The following is a 16,659-nucleotide window of genomic DNA, read 5'->3' on the forward strand; positions in this document are numbered from 1 at the left end:
GTTGAAGTGTGCAGATTGTAAAAACTATACTAATTTATAAGGACAAGCTATATCCTTCACACCAAGGGATCTAAAATGTGTTCAGTTAAAAAAAAATATATATATATTGCCATTATAATGTTAGCCTGTCTGTCAAACACAATGCTAACTACTTTTTCTAACGCATTCAGTGACTAAGAGACATCGAAGACAAAAATACAGTTAATCAAGTATTTCCCTTTTTAATGAAAGTTCACTTAAAATACGATACAGCCTTTTTGAGGGACTGATCGACATGTCTGATTTGACAACTGTACATATTAGCATTCGACTAGACAGAAACAGAGAGAAAGAGGAGATTCATCCACTTTGCATTGAAAGACAGGACAGTGCAACCACACTCACTCCCACACAGTCTTCTGCTATGACATCAGTGCTGTACGACATTCACATCAGCAACAGGGCTCCTGATTCTCCCATCTACCCGCCCGTCTCCATGGCAACCAGGACCATCGCACAGACACACACGCACACACACACAAGACACAGATACACACACAAACATACAGACACACACACACACACACACACACATTCTCATCTCCAGGTATAAGCTTTAACTGAAGGTGCTGATCTACTGCAGTAGAAATTATTATATTTACAAGAATCAGCAATGTAGGTAATATATTGTGGACCATACTTCCTGGCCCACAGAAGACATTCTGAGAAGGCAATGCTTTAGAGAGGGGAGGTGGTGTATTGCAGATTATGTTATTCCATCACGTTTCTGATAACTTGGCACGGTTTCTCTCTCCTTTAATACCCACACCCAAACAGAATGGACTGATAAAACCAAAATCTTTTTAGCGTCTGTGATGAAATGGCATGACTTTGTGTTTTCCAATTAGAAAGGACGGGGTGAAAGGAGATCATATTAATACAATTCTTATTTACTCGCAGGGTCCAAACCTTGCCATGGAGCACAAATACAAATAGTTGTATAATTTTATAATATTATAATTTTCATAATACTAATTCTATTCAATAGAGGTCATTAGGGCAATCATTAATGTCAGATAAAAACTAAGTTACACATACAAATAAATTACATATACATATATATATAAAAATGTGATCATTTGTAGCTCTAACTCACAATGATTTCCTTGAGAAGAATTATGTTTGACTTAAAGGTAACAAAACCTGCTTACAGGATCCAGCTAATTTGTACTATTTTCCTTACATAAACAGTGGCTGTTATCTTAGAAAGGAGCGTAGTGTAACAGTTTGACTGGCCTCTAGGAGTCAAACATAAGGCCCAGTGTGGAGCCTCACAGCTAGTACTTGAAATAGTTAGTCCTGGAGAAATGAACCACTTCTGCCACCTACTGGACTTTCATTCCCTTTGGAGGAACCTGAACTAATACAGCCTCCAACACAATATACAGAATATTAGCCGATACATTCTCATCCATTTAAGGCCTCCTGCACTGTGGCCAGACAATGACAAGCACCTCCCCTTTAAGAGCACTCTGAGGGAGTATTAAGTTGTGTGTTTGTGATGGTGGTGGGGTCGTTGCTTAGATACCCTCTGACGAAGGTATGACACTTAACCTTTGTGAAAATACACACATATACAATAGAGTTCATCACAGTCTTCTCCTGTCAGGTCTTTTTTTTTTTTTTTTTTACATCATTAGAAAAAAAGAATAGAAAAGTTATTCATCAGAGTAAGATTAATACACTTTTGCATTTCCAAAAAAAAGAACACACTCACGTTATCTCCATCTTTCCTTTAGAATATTTACATGACATTTGTTGAGTCTGTCCTTCAGTTTCATTTCTTTTTAGGCAAGGGAGTCTGCTATTTTCCTATTCAGCAATTCAAATTCAAATTCTAAGAACTGAATGACTGAAATGGGAGTAGCGTTGACTTGTTAAGTGTTGGTAACCCGACAAGAGTTACTTTTGTTTGTGTGATGTGATAGCTAAAAAAAACAAAGCTTATTAATTCATATTTTGTCCAGGGTCAGTCAATGTAAGTGCACAAAGGCTAAAAGCTAAGTGGCTCTAAAGGGCTAGTTATTTATTTATTTATTTCACACTGGGCACAGTGGGGAACGTGCTGTGACACGGGTGAAAGGGAGTGTTTAGGGACAGTGTGCTTGCTGCCAAATGTTAAGTGAACGGTTCTGGATGGAATGGAAGGACTGGTAAGCCAAAAAAAGCTGCAGGCCCTCCTGTGCCTTTCTCAGGCTATTGGGTTTAAATATGCAAATAGAACAGTATCTAAAAGCAGCACTGATAGCTATGCGCGAATAGTTGGCCAATGAACAGTGGACAGAGGAGGATGGAGTTTCTAAGAACCAAAACAAAATATCTCAGTTTAGGTTGGAATAAGTCTGTGACTTTCATTGCCAGAGTGTATTAACATGTGCTTAGCTTCTAGTGATTTTAAGTGACACCAGACGCTGTTTTGTTCCCCAAATGTGGGCTATGTATGACCTTCATTACTGTTGTGGTTTGTGATTACGAGGCATTCCATGATACAAACATTCTGTCCATAGCTGTTGACGTTAAGGTCAACAAGTATCTGTGACAGTTGTTGAATCATATCTTGTCTATTTCAGTACTGGATTAAAACCTTGTTTTAAAGGTAGTATTTAAGTATTTAAGAACTTAGGAGGACTAGGACTGAGTTACTGGTGAAAGCCTCTATCTAAAGTAGGCACAAGCCTGAGATTGGACTGGATAGTTAAAAAAAAACATTGTAGAACACCATAAATCTCAACAAGCTGCATTCTCACTTGTATCCTCAGTTATTTTCAGCTCAGCAACAGGGTCCAAAAGGGAGAAGGCTGATGAAACCAGCCTTCCCAGAATCCATCGCACAGAGGTAGATCTTTCATCACTCCCAAGGCAATGACCTAAGCCACTTGGGAAAGATCCAAGGGGTCAAAACCTCATCCACAAGCCGCGTCTTCACTATGCTGTGGTCCTTGTGCAACCAGAGGGGTCTCATCACATGCCCCCCCCCCTTGACGATCCAATCACACACAGCCTCTCAGCCATTTGGGATAGACCTTTGCGAGTGGAAACTTCCAATTCTGCACACATGGTCACAGTCACAGTCACATACTCTACGCCTATATTCCCAGCAAAAAAAAAAACACTGTCCCCACAAATTCTCTATCCCAGTCTCATAAATGTCATAAATTCAACATTCCCACGTTGCAGCCAAATATTTTCTTCCTAACAATCACCAAGAACCCTTTGGACTGACCCAAAGGACCAACCACAAAGGGGGAACTCACTTAAGGCATTTTCCACTCCCTGACCTTGAGCACAGTACCACAGCTATGGCTTTGGTTTCAAATCCAGTTCATACATTGTGAGATGACTTAGTTGAGGTGAGGTGAGGCGGCACGTTGCCGTGACGAGTGTCGGTTTCATGCAATCATCAGCGGTGTCAGGTGGTGGGTTTCTGCATAAGCCCCCAAACTGTTCAGATATGTTTCAGAGAAGATGGTCCAAACAGGATTGGCACCATGGCTTCATGGCACCCTGCCTGCCAGGGGAGGGGAGAGGGGGGGGTGCTGCCGTCCTATCTGCAGGAAGTGCCTAGCACAGAATTGGGTTGGGGGTTGTTGTAGCGGCTTGCAATATCGTTGGAGGAGGTTGGGGTCAGGAGCGAGTTGCCGTTGGAGCTGGAGGAGCAGTTGAGGCGTAACCGCCGGAGGTATTCAGCGTGGAACGGCTTGTGGCTCTGCAGCACCTTGATGGCCTCCTCTATAGTAAACCATTCCCTTTTACGGCCTGCAGAGGGAGACAGAGAGTATGACACTGAGGTGTAAAGCTGCATGTCAACCTACAGGGGGTAGGATACATACAACATTTATAAGGACATAAGAACTACATAAACACATGAAATGAAAGTTGAAAGCAGGAGATTAAAATTAATGCACCTTGAAACATTGATATCTACTGTTTCAGTCACATGCCTTGCAAACGATATGACAGAATGTGTGAGTGTGGATCTGCCAGTGGAAATATAAAATTCAAAATGATTAGTAGGAAGCCATGGAAGTGTGCAGATGGATAGATCTATGCTGGAAAAGAAAACTATCCCAGCATTCAGTGGGGGACGCTGGTAAGTCAGGTGCCTTTGCAACACTGACACCACACTGCAAGATGACAGGGGGCCCCCACAAGGCACCATCTACAAATAGTGCTTGGTTTTGATTACTGGTACACTTGTTGGTAAACAGAGAGGACAGGGTTCTTGTGTTTCAGCAAATGTTCTCCCTCGCCACAGCTGTGCCGAGAACAGGCCAAACCATTAAAATAACATGTGAGAACAAGGTGTGAGCTTGAATCCCTCTTGAAAGAATTTAGATATTACAGATATATAAAACTTATGTGGCACATATCTGCAAGGCTGTGGGGATCCAAAGATGGAAGTGTGGAGAAGTGTGGCCAGTCAGAGGCAGCCGGTCACTATCCCTCTACTGTTAAGTACTGTTAACACAGCGAAGCCCTTAAAACACACAGGCAGCCCGATGGGCAACCATGTGGGCCATAGACAGTTAAAGACTGCCCACTGCTCTCTGGGTCAGGGCAGGTGAGCAGAGGGGAAAACAGGGAACTTTTGTGCTCTCTGAGCTGGGTGGACCACTTGGCACCCGAGTCAATTGTTGCCATTTGAGGAGTGGAACATTCTATCCTGGATGGACTGCAGTTTGCTAAGTGAGGAGATATACAGGAACAGAGAGGTCTGCACACTTGATATGTAACAGTGCCCTTTGGGGAGCTGTTTTTGGTAATGCAGTCTACTGAGACATTGCAATGGCAATGACAACATGTGTATTGGGTGTGCAAATATGTTAGGCATAAACATAAAGGAAGTTAAAGGCACAGTAGTAGTTTGGATGGTCAACATTTGTTCCAGTAACAATAATTACTCAAATTATAAATCAAATAGGATATTTAACCACTCACTTATACTGTGCTTATTCCACAAGAACTTGAGCCTGTTCTGACAACCCCCACAACAATCACCACACTCTATATTCAACTAAAAAGGCCATGCTTGCCCTCTTAGCTAAGCATACAAACAGTGACTTGTGCCACATACATATCAGTGAGCTGTGATATTTAAAATATAGAAGGCAAAACTTCCATAGATACCCCCTGGCTTTCTGTGTTAATACACATGGGGTAAAAGCAAACCCCAATAAAACCCAAGATTTATGTGGGGAACGAGACTGGAGATGCCCACGTGAGATGACTGGTCAAGGCCGAAGATGCATTTCAAGTGTTGTGAAAAGACTGGGATAGACTGAGCTTAGCAGCTCTCCAAGAGCAATCTGACCTTTGTGTCCCATCTGTGTCCCCCTCGGCTAAAAATAAAGCAGTAAAACACCATCTCATGAATGTGGGACCTGATGTCTTATCTCTGGGTTTTATATCTCTATAAAACAGAATACAATATAGAATATATTTTAAATGTACCAATGTTTACTGAGTCTTCCCAGGCTTCCAGTGTCTCAGTCACAGTCAAGACATACACGTAGGTCCGGTTCTTTCGGTCTTGGTTCTGCTTTAAGATTCAGATAAAAACAGTGTTAAAACTGTGCTCAATATTTGTAAATAAGGAATTCCATGTTAAGGTATATAAGGGGTACGAGAGTGTTGCCACAAATATTCAGAAGCTCAGAATGAACATTTGACATGAGAGTTAAGCCTTACCTCAAAGACACCCAGCAAACGACCCAGCTTGCCTTTAACTCCAGCCTGAGGAGAAGAGAAGCAGTTTCAAATGAGCTTAAAAGTCACACAAGCTAAGGAAAGGAATGGTGATGGTAAAACATATAAGCATAGTAAAACACCATCAAAACAACCCAAGCATTACAATCCCACCCATAAAACTCCCTAAACCTTAAGATCTTATGCTGAAAAACAACTCCTCCAAGGCCTTTCATTTTGTGTCATGGTCCAAACCTTTTCAAGATGTCCATAATATAATTAAAAATCAATGGTAGTTTTCACAAGTGTTAGGGAGTGGTCAAACCACTATTTTGTGGTCAGTGTTTGTTGAACACAATCTCCTTGTAATAAAAAAACAGGCCTCAAAAGCTCAGCCGTTTCCGCCCTGAGCCACCATACTGGCTGAAACACAAATATGGGGCTGTTTAAGGTTGAAGCAAATTGAGGAAATGGCCCAGTTTTCAGTTAAAGTTGCATGGTCAGCATTACCATAGCTAGCTATGTAGCATTCCCACCAACAAGTCAACACACACTTAAATAAAGGCTTTTTCTCATATCAGTGTTACATTTTGTACTCTCTACGTTAACACTTTTTTTTTTTTATCATTATTTGTTTGTCAAAATGCACTCTAGTCATGGCTGTTAGCCAAGAAGCTGCTAACTGATTAGCAGTTCTTAACTTGAACCCAGGTTTCCAGGGTTCTGTCTTATCTTAATAAAACATGTTTCATGATGTGTTAAATATTACACTAATCATCTGGATCTGATTTATATATACACCATATGTTCAACACACTCTACCCTAATGAAAACTGCTCCTGTCCTGCTATCAAGTCACACTTGAGTGGCAGTGTGGAGACCAGGATCTGAGTACCAAAACTAAACAAGGGGTCATATCACCCACATCGACAGGTGAGGATGGGGATGTTGTCTCCAATCACATTCCTGCCATAACCTGACCTCAGACACCTCGGGCTGTACCCAGGTTGAGTTACAGAACCTCTGAAGGCAGCAGTCTGGAGCTAAAGAGAGGATAGCAGGGACGGGCCAGACATCTCAGCCTGAAAATGTGCTGGAATCTAGCACAAGGGCCAATATTAGCGTGGTGACGTTGGCCGGGTGACAAGGTCATTCAGGGGCTGGAGTTATGATACACCCCTAGACAACTTCACATTAACCACTATCCCATCGAGGAGAGCCTCAGGATAGTTAGTGGTCTGGACTTTACTATCATTCCGTGATATTTCACCCGATGTTCATAATTGATATCTGACCATGATCACATGAAACATGAAGCTTTCTGCCATTGTCAAGGGAAACTGGTCAAATTATTGAGGCACTTTTACTTGTAATCTATGCTATGAATGTAATATGGACTTATAACATTGATCATGCATTAAATGACATAGAGCAGCTAGCAAGCTACGAGAGTAGTCACTGCCAGGGACGGACTGGCCATCGGGCATACCGGGCGTTTGCCCGCTGGGCCGACGTGCAATATGGGCCGATAGTCCCGAATTTTTTTTTTCCCCCATATAATGGTCTGACCAGCTGGCCCACGAAAGTAGTTCATGAGCGGCCCTATTGACACTGGGCTGGCCCAATCACATCCCCTGGGCTGACCCAACACCAACCCCTTTCGATTTGGACCTGCCTACATAATGCATTAGGACGGTAAACAAACTCAGCGTGGCCCATGGCCTTGACATGCTTGACACGCGCACGCTAGTCTGCGGCCCATTGGCTGTCTTCTTTAGTGACTTGGGGCTCGTCCAATCATATCACCAAACACCTTCTACCTTTAGCTTGGTCGATGCACAGAAACGCACGTTTCGTTAGAATACTCCAGTCCAAAATGGAGAAAAAGCGAAGTGGGGGTGCGGAGAAACTGCGAGATAAGAAGAGGCTTGCTCTTCAAGCCAACGCTGCCAAATGTGCCAAAATATCGGAAATGTTCGCCACGGCAGGGCCATCATCAGCTCCCGTGGATGACATTGATGCTGGTGGCGACAGCCAGGGAGATACGATACAACGACCTACGGTAGGCTTACTGATCATGAATTAAAACGTCTCTAAAATATGTTTGACTTAGGACCTATGTTCTATGGCCAAGTTCGTTTGCATTGTAAATACAAGACAAGTCTGTAGCTGTTGCTAGCCCTTAGCCTACTCTACTCTGAAACAGCCAGCCGTTAGCCTACACTCTATGTTGTGTATTTGAGTGGTGGGCTAGCCCGTTAGCCTATTGGTGCGCGGTGCCATGTCAATGTTCCGAAAGCCCAGTATTCCCAAACCCTGGTATTCCGAAAATATGCCAATTTTGACCAGATACCGAATTATGATAGCCCGTTATACGCTCCACCCGTTATACGCTAGTGCCACCTCATCAAGCGCGTTTCCTACAAGAGGAAATAGACTCCCTTCTAGGAAAGGGAGCAATACGGTCTGTAGGCTACCTCTCGGAGACGAGAACAGGGGGTTCTTCAGTCGCTATTTTCTGGTTTCCAAAAAAGGATGGAAAATATCGACCGATCTTAGACCTCCGTATTCTAAACAAAGCTTTAAAGTATATGATGTATATTGTATTGTATTGTATTGAATTTAGATTAATTAAGACCACCACCTTAACACACAAACTCTTGTTGAACTCATAAAGTAGTAGGTTCAGTGACGTGCGGTGAGACAGCTGTCTTCTGTAGCTTCTGCGAGCCCGTGAATCAATGTTTCGTTGGAATCATGATGTAACGTTGTTGTAGCGGGAATACAGCAATGCTATTTTTCTAATTGGCAGGGCATATGTATGATTCTAGACTTCGCTAAGCACTGAAGCGACTGAAACGGTGAATTTTGATCACATTCAGCGAAGTTAACAGGTAAAACGGGAGAAAAATAGGGCGTCTTTAGGCCGTCCTGCCTAAAAGTAGGGCGTCCCATTTCTTCTTATTTTTTAGTAGACTATAGGGCAGACGCCCTGCTAGCTAAAAGCCTGGTTGGTGTAGACATTCGAGAGACCAAAAAGACTGAAAAGGTGTGTTATCGAATTTAGTGGGCCGGTCTGGTTCAAAATGCCCGGGCCGATTTTTTGTCCCAGTCCGCCCCTGGTCACTGCAATGCTAAGTTAGAAGGTGCCGCTGCGCCAATGGAGTGTTAAGAAGTTCGTGTGCTATGCCCACACATATCTGCTCTATGACAGATAGATGACGTTACAGTGAATTACAGTATCAAGTAGACAGGTGTGATGGGAACCATTTGAGCTTGGCTTGAATGTGGTCAGCACTCCAAGAAAAACTTGCAGTTAGGAGGTCAAGTTAAAGTGACCTTGTCCAGGCTAAAGAAGGTCAAAAATTGCATGCCCTGCTCCCTGCTTCTGTATGTGTATAAACAGTTTTACATCACCATGATCAACAACAGCAATAAAAATAACACAATAGTGCCCGGAGGCCATTAGAGAGACACTGTGTGAGTGTGGATGTTGGGCCAGAGGACAGCACTTTGCAAGGGACAGACCACCAAGCGGAGAATTGTATCCAATTATAGCCAACATTTTTGGCACTGTAATACAGATGCATTTTATGGGAGTGTTGTGACTCAATTGAGTATGCAGGAATTACACCCGCCGGTCACTATTCTAAAGCATTCTGAGGAGTTATAACAATAATTTTAAAAATGTGTTGAAAGTTCTTCAACTCTTAAGATGATTTGAGCAACACTTTTGGTGTCATATTGGAGGTGATGTACAGAACAGACACAGACCTCTTCAAACACTTCACGCACAGCAGCACCGCAGGGTTCCTCCTCAGGCTCCATCCCGCCCCCAGGGACGATCCACTGGTCGGGGTGTCGACTGCTGCTCACCAGCAACACCTGACAGGGAGTAACAGCAGCATTAGTCAAGCCTTGGGTGGCCGATAATAGAAGATGATGATATTTCTTGCGCTATGTGGCCTGGTATTTGCTCCAGTACCGTTCCCCATCGGAGGCTATACTTAACATTATACTCTAAATTAAAGCATTTCAGGGGTGAACAGTGAGTCTTGTGGATTTTAACTGCAACCCTCATGTTACAAACCTATGGTCAGCTAGGTAAAACTTTAACCCTAACCATGATTCTTATCTAAACGGCTTTGTTAGCTGAAACGGGTATGTTACAACTGAGAGCTCCCAGGTAGTCAGTAGATGCTAGCATGTGAGTCGGCTAATAAAGTGTTTTGTTACTCACATGATAGCATCTATTGACTGACTACCCAGAAAAAGTTGTATCCTGACCAGTCGTGAAGATCACACATTGTAATCATATGTTTGTAAATGGTTCCTACACATGGTTTGTGGCATGGTGGGAATATCTGCCTATGTTGCCTGGGGATCAGGGGGAGGTGGTAAGCACTAACCCTGATCAAATCCTGCATATGCTGTTGGAACAGGCACCTGATCTTAAATTCTGCTCTCAACTGACATGAGGCAAGACGCATATATTTAACCCAAAGCCTTTGCAGAGAGTGCCTGAGATGACCTCGCTCACTGAGAAATCTGACCTTTATGTTGAATAGATGAGATGCACGACCATAAAAAATGTTTTAATAAAATTAAAACACATTCCATGACCCAGTCAAAGCGATAAGCAAAACACTGAGGTATAGTACAAGTGCAACGTTACTTGATGCTTCCTTACATTAAATAGGGTTTCGTCAAAGGCAGCTAAAAAAGACAATGCGTCCACTTTAGCGCTACTGTAACCTATCATGGCTTATACATTTGCTCCGTAGGCCAAAGACGTCAGCATACTCATCAGGCACCTGACCCTTCCCTGTTGCCTTTCACCCAAACCCTGCTGAGCTCTGAGATCCAGCGTCATCTGTGAAAGGGCAGATGGAGCACGAGACACAGGCAGGGGAGTGAGACGGTACTTAGGTGCGGCACACTACATATGAAGGCTAATCCTTCGGCCAGCGGGGCAGCCTTGAGGCGGTGCTGATGTAGCCTTCTTAAGGGAAGTTCTAATGGGATTGTGGAGATTGATGGAGGAGGGTCGTCTGCTGCAGCTTCCACCCAGCTGAGAGAGCACGTGTCACTTTTCCCTCACCAGGGTCACGGCTCGGGGCTGGCACCTGGCTTTTCCTGGCACAGACTGAGCGACACGGTTTATTTTTGCATACGGTACATACCTATGGGGCCAGAAACATCACAACGCAAGCAGGTGCCTGGCCTACTTCTACCCCAGCGCACGTTTGGCCGGGGGATCAACAGCACATATCAGGAACAGCCCGCATGAAAAGACAAGTAAAAGCCCCATCCAAAAGCCACAGCCGACAGCAGCCTATTTATGACCCTCATTGATGGCCATCATTAGCATTCCAGGGAGGACGTATGGCTTACTGGATCTGAATTGTGTATGTTTAGGTTCTAAGGGGGTGTCCGGAGGATATGTAGGATCAATGGAGAAGGGAGGGGCTCTGAGGAGAGTGTGACCATGTACCACCCACCTATATGTCTGAATGGGAGCCCAAGGTTGTCACGGAGATGGCCTGACAGTAGACAAATCAATCCTCCACACCACTGACATATATATTAAAACTGATGGCTTAATAAAGTGGGTCATGGTGCCTTAATAAAGGCGTGTTTTCACAAGTGATCACACATTAAAGACAAGGTCCTTGATTGCCCCTCTCAAACTGAGCGTGAGGGGGTTGCGTCCTGGGAACGATTACGTTTGAAACTAATTTGCCTCAGACGAACAAAGCAATGCTCTCAAAATACTGATTGCTGGAAAGCTCCCCGAGGCATGTATTGGCGACCTGACGCTAACCCTGGGAAGTCACAATTCAACCCCATAAAGTACAGAGACAAGCCCCTCGCATTCGCAATTGACTAATCGAGGTAACTATTATATCATGGTCCTGACAGACTTCATGCTATCCAAAAGGTTTACTCATTATACATTGTACTGCAGAAGATCAGGTCACTTTACATTCTTTGTGACCAATACTGTGCCATGACTACATAAAAATGACCAGTAACCTACATTTACCTGAAATCAGTCACTCTGTCTTATCTAAGCAATGTGGAAATAATGATAAGCCCATTCTACACACTGTGCTTAGTTCAACATTCCATTGTGTCAACGTCTTGGTAACAAACTCTGTCAGAGCAAAAAAAGAGAGGGACACATTAAGAAGCAGAAGGCCACAGAGAAGGAGAGAGAGAGAGAGAGAGACTTGTCTATTTGTCATGGTTAATCAATAGTCTGGCAGTAAAAAGGCTTTTTCCGCCTGCATCAATAAGCCCATGGCTGGCGTCTCAGCAGTAACTGGTGGATGCAGTGCTTCTGATGTAATGCAGGGAGGGCTGTGTGTGTGGAGGGGTTAGAGGGGGAAATCACAGCTGAAAGGTGCAAGAGTCATGACGAGAAGGCCAAGGGGGGGAGAGGGGAGGTGGGACAGGAACGCACTAGCATGTTCCTGCTGAATATGGACCGCTACGTGCTTCCCAGCAATGTGCCAAGTCGAGGGACAGACAGCGAGCTCTGAATGCCTCACCACACTGAGGTGTGAAGTTGAATTTTGTGCCCTTGGACAATTTGGAGCTTGAACCAGCAGAAAGCAAACGAAAATGTTTCGTATTCCAATTCCTAAGGCGAATGGATAACTTCCCATCTTTATTACTTCTATTACTGTCTGACCTTCGCTCCCCAGAATGCCATGCAAGTGTTATATGACAAGGGCTTTCACCATAGCTCTATGTTAACCACTCCTGTTTTCCGGACACAAGTCCTTACACATTTACTGCAAAGGTGAGAAAACACCCTTTCCTGCCCCCCGCCTCCGCTAACCCACGGCATAGAAGCATGGAAAGAAAATTGCGGGAATGTGGATAGAGCTACTCCCACCCAGGCACCCCTCAGTTTCCCCAACTCTGCCAGGAATCCAGGCAGGAAATAAACACCTAATCTCTGCTTGAGAGGGAAACATGATGAGGGAACGCTGACGGCTGTCAAATAAACCCATCTCCTAAATGTCAGAGTGAAAGGGGTGTGCAGTTACCCCACCCCTCTAATACCCGCATCCCAACTGAACAGTCTTCACTGAACGCAGGACAGGGAGTCGTAACCCCCACCACTGAAGATTCACAACAGCATTAGCCTTACTTAGCAGATTAGCACCCGAGATGCACCAGGAGAAAGTCTTTCCTACAGGCTCGACACTGAGAAAAGAGTTTCCGCAAATCCCTTTCCAGTGACATGGAGTAAAACACTGATGGTTACAAGTAACATATCTTATGCAGTAGCTTCACACTACATCTAAAAAACCTGTGAGAAAACAATGGTCATATTGATTATTAAATTATCTGACAATTTTGGAGCCACACTTAACCACAAATAAAAATCTGATTTAAAACACTTAGGTATAGACGAATATGAGTTGAAATCCAAGATGCATTTCATTGATTTTTCTTCCATTCCCTCATAATATCAGAAGGCATTCCCTGACCATATCTTCTGTGAGCTGCACATTGCCCAATAAAGAGCATTAAATATCTTTGCAAAAAAACTGAGCTTGGGTCTAATCAATAAGCTGACCTATATATTGTTTTTCATGAGATGACTGCCCTGCAAAAACTGAACTCCAGCTTCATAGCAGTCAATAAAACCTTGTTTTAAAACCCGGTTTTCAGCCTGATCTGCTTTAATCAACCCACCACAGACGAGTCTCGGTCCCACCACTGCAAAACGCCCCAAGACTCTGCCTCAGACACCACACATACAGGCCTCTGTTTTCCACTTTCCTTCCCTGGTGACACACACGTATTCTCAAGTTTGGGTTGTTGTCAGTTGACCCTGACCCTTTGGAAGGAATATTTCCTGTTTTACCTCATCTGAGCTCAATTGCTGTCACTGATCCCCCAAGCTGCCTCAATGATCCTTTCTCCTCTGAACAATGCACAGACACCACTGCCAGCTCCAATTCAGATCATCTGGTTGTGTCTAAACAAACTGCTGAAGGAAAACATCTCTTAACCCTGTCGCCAAAGTGCAAACAGTGGCAGGCTAATGTTTGCTGGTGCTCTGAAATATAAAGTCAGTAGGCCTACATGCTTGTAGATTTATCTGAATATCTGACTGCTCTCCTAGACCGTGCTGGTCTTTGACTGCAAGGTTGTATATTTAAGCCTGAGGTGTCTGTTGCTATTTTGTTTGGTTGACAATAGTGCCACTGGCATACCTGCAGAATTATACAGCATTGGCATTCTGACCATTTCTGGCAGGTATACAGCTGTGGGAGGGATTACTATTGTTGTAGCAACAAACTGCATCCACAGCGCAAATTACAAACAGTGATAAAAGCTGGCCTAGTGCTGCTCGCCAGGCACAATGCAGACACTGAGACACACATATCAGATGAACCAATTGAAAATAATGATTAAGAAACACAAGCGCAAAACAACCTTATGACAGTGGTGTAGAACTTGCTCCATTGATTTGCACCATAAGTGAATGTATAACATAGTTATTCTGTAGAGATTAGACTGTAATGACTGGCACCATTGCAAGCTGTTAAAAAAAGTAAACAAGGAAGTGAATTAAAAGCCCTCCCAAATTAAACTTTCATGGACCCAAGTTTAAATGGAAGTGACTTAACTGACGGTATCTGATAAATCCACCTCCATCTCCTTCACAATGGACATTTTTTCCATTGTCACAAGAATTTCAAGCAAGGGACATGCAAAATAGCTAAACAGGTACATCTGAAAACACCTTCCTGAGTATCCCAAAACAAACATAGACCATGCTGGATGGACAGGGCTTTTTTTTTTTTTACCTGGAAGTCGAACAAATAAGTGTGTGTGGGATACAAACACTGTCATGAAGCTTTCGAAGAAAGCATGAACATCCGCATATTGCATAGCGACAGGGCAGAGCAAGGGCTCACAAGACCTCACCGTCGGTGTCATGATACGAGTGATTCGTTTCATTTTTGTGACAGCCCAAATCTGAGTTGGGATATTCTGACTGTGGCATGACTACGCAAATAGTTCATATTCCACATGGTCCTACGGTCTGACAGTTATACTGAGTCATGATGGCCTACGACACACTTTGTGTAGGCTTAATTAAAAAAAAAAAATAGAACTTTAAGGTAAGATTTCGGTTCCCTGTCAAATATCAATACTACATAATTAAACCGATAAGTTTACATAATGCAGTTTTCGAATTGGCCACAGTCAACGCTGAGGGATTGCTTGCGCTGCAATGAATATTGTAGCCTTCAGTGCTTCTGATGTAAGGTACCCTGGGCAAATGAATGTAGGTTCGGAAATATAACGACTGAGCGTGTATAACTGGCTGAGCGTGAGTCGACACGTATCGAATATGTCACACTTTTAACTTTGGCTGAATTGGGAAATATTTGATTAGGTGGTAGACAGCAATTTAAGCATCGACAGACATCCTATCCCAGGGAACATGGTTCGATATGTGTAGGCTAACGTTACCTTTTTACACTTGATGGAAAGTGAGACAGAGCTGTGCTGATAAGGATTATCGTAGCAAATGAAAGCAAAAAACTCAATGAACGTATAGTAAACGAACGGGAACGCACAAGCTTAATTTTACTCTCTAGTGTGATGCTGAGCCGATTATAGAGAAAACCTGTCGAGTAACATGGCCACTTAGGCAACAAGAAACGGATAATAGGCTAGAACCATCTGCTTGGAAACATGTGATTACAGGATCGGATTGTACTGGCTACGCCATATACAGGCATTTAATTAAAGGTATTGACAAACAAGCTATTGCAAACATAGAAAACTGCTATTCCGGTTGTATGCTCAACACTGACATGCAACAGAGCGCCCGTCCCTTTCGTTGTGCTTCAAACTAGCCCAAACTGGATAGCCAGAGGCGCTGTGTACCACTGCACACAAAAGAATGGCCTGTAGCAATGGAAAACGCATTGAAGTGATAGAAGTAACAGAACAAATTAAGATTATATAATAAGGCTATAAACTATGACCCTTTCAGTGTAACCGTTTGTCTCATATGTCATTACGCATGGGACATTTTGTAGGCAGTCTATAACCTACTGTTAGAATGGTCCTGAGGAAATCATGATAAACTATACACATTAGTTATATTGCTAGGTTTATGGTAATTAATACGAATAGGTTGGTGACTAAGGTAGCCTACAAGTAGCCTATGTAATTCCACTTGGAACTCAGATACCGAATCAAATCAACTCTTAACGGACACGGAACCCTTGAGCTGTCACTGAGAAATCTCGCCCTCCATACCTCGTCCTCGCGTTCGTTCTTGAAGCACAGGCATGCGGCCCGTTTCTTGAAGCCCTCGCCGTCGTATGTTCGGGTCTGGTTGGGTTTGAACTTCATCATGTAGTCTGCTCCCACCTTTACCAACCTCGGTGCACACGACAGGCTGTAGCGAAAGCGCGAAAGGTATAACCACTCGAGTCAAGGTCTAAGTGGCGAGGCAAGAAACGGCATTTGTATGAGAAAGCGGTCCAAGGCAGAGATGAAGTAGCCGAATAATGCGATTTTATTTGTGTATCTCCCCATTCACTCCAGTCAAATTAGATGCTCGATTCACTTCTTGAAGATTGCGAACAGACCCATCGCCAGTCTTCACGGTCGACAGCTTTGGGGCAGTCCTGTATATAGCCTGGGCTGAGCGTAGTGTAGCCTACCCTCCCACCCCCGTCACCAGTGCGCAGCTGCTGGATGTCAACACTACAGGATAAAACAAACCCAGGTTGTCCGGACTAATGTTTCTATTGTGAAAGATAACTCTAACTAAAAGATAACTCCAACCCAAGATCGTAGCCGAAGATGTAATCAATGTAATCGATTTCTTTGAATGTAGGCTATGGTTGATTCATTTTCTGAACTTTCGACCATGATATTTAT

General features: G+C 43.6%; 1 protein-coding gene across 2 annotated transcripts; it reads right to left on the reverse strand.

The window, feature by feature from the left end:
• Positions 1-201: 201 nt before the first annotated feature.
• nudt4b (nudix (nucleoside diphosphate linked moiety X)-type motif 4b) lies at positions 202-16,398 on the reverse strand. 2 transcript variants are annotated; one of them, XM_080851448.1, is made up of 5 exons: positions 16,030-16,398; positions 9,499-9,609; positions 5,728-5,772; positions 5,491-5,575; positions 202-3,795 (listed from the first exon to the last, which is right to left on the reverse strand). In XM_080851448.1, the coding sequence occupies exons 1-5, from the start codon at positions 16,126-16,128 to the stop codon at positions 3,584-3,586; spliced, it is 552 nt and encodes a 183-aa protein (XP_080707574.1). In that variant the 5' UTR covers positions 16,129-16,398; the 3' UTR covers positions 202-3,583. The 2 variants fall into 2 exon arrangements, with proteins under 2 accessions (XP_080707574.1, XP_080707573.1); XM_080851447.1 differs by having other exon boundaries at positions 5,491-5,578.
• Between the last annotated feature and the right edge of the window lie 261 nt (positions 16,399-16,659).

The sequence above is a fragment of the Sprattus sprattus genome (assembly GCF_963457725.1).
Source record: "Sprattus sprattus genome assembly, chromosome: 14".
Classification (NCBI taxonomy): domain Eukaryota; kingdom Metazoa; phylum Chordata; class Actinopteri; order Clupeiformes; family Clupeidae; genus Sprattus; species Sprattus sprattus.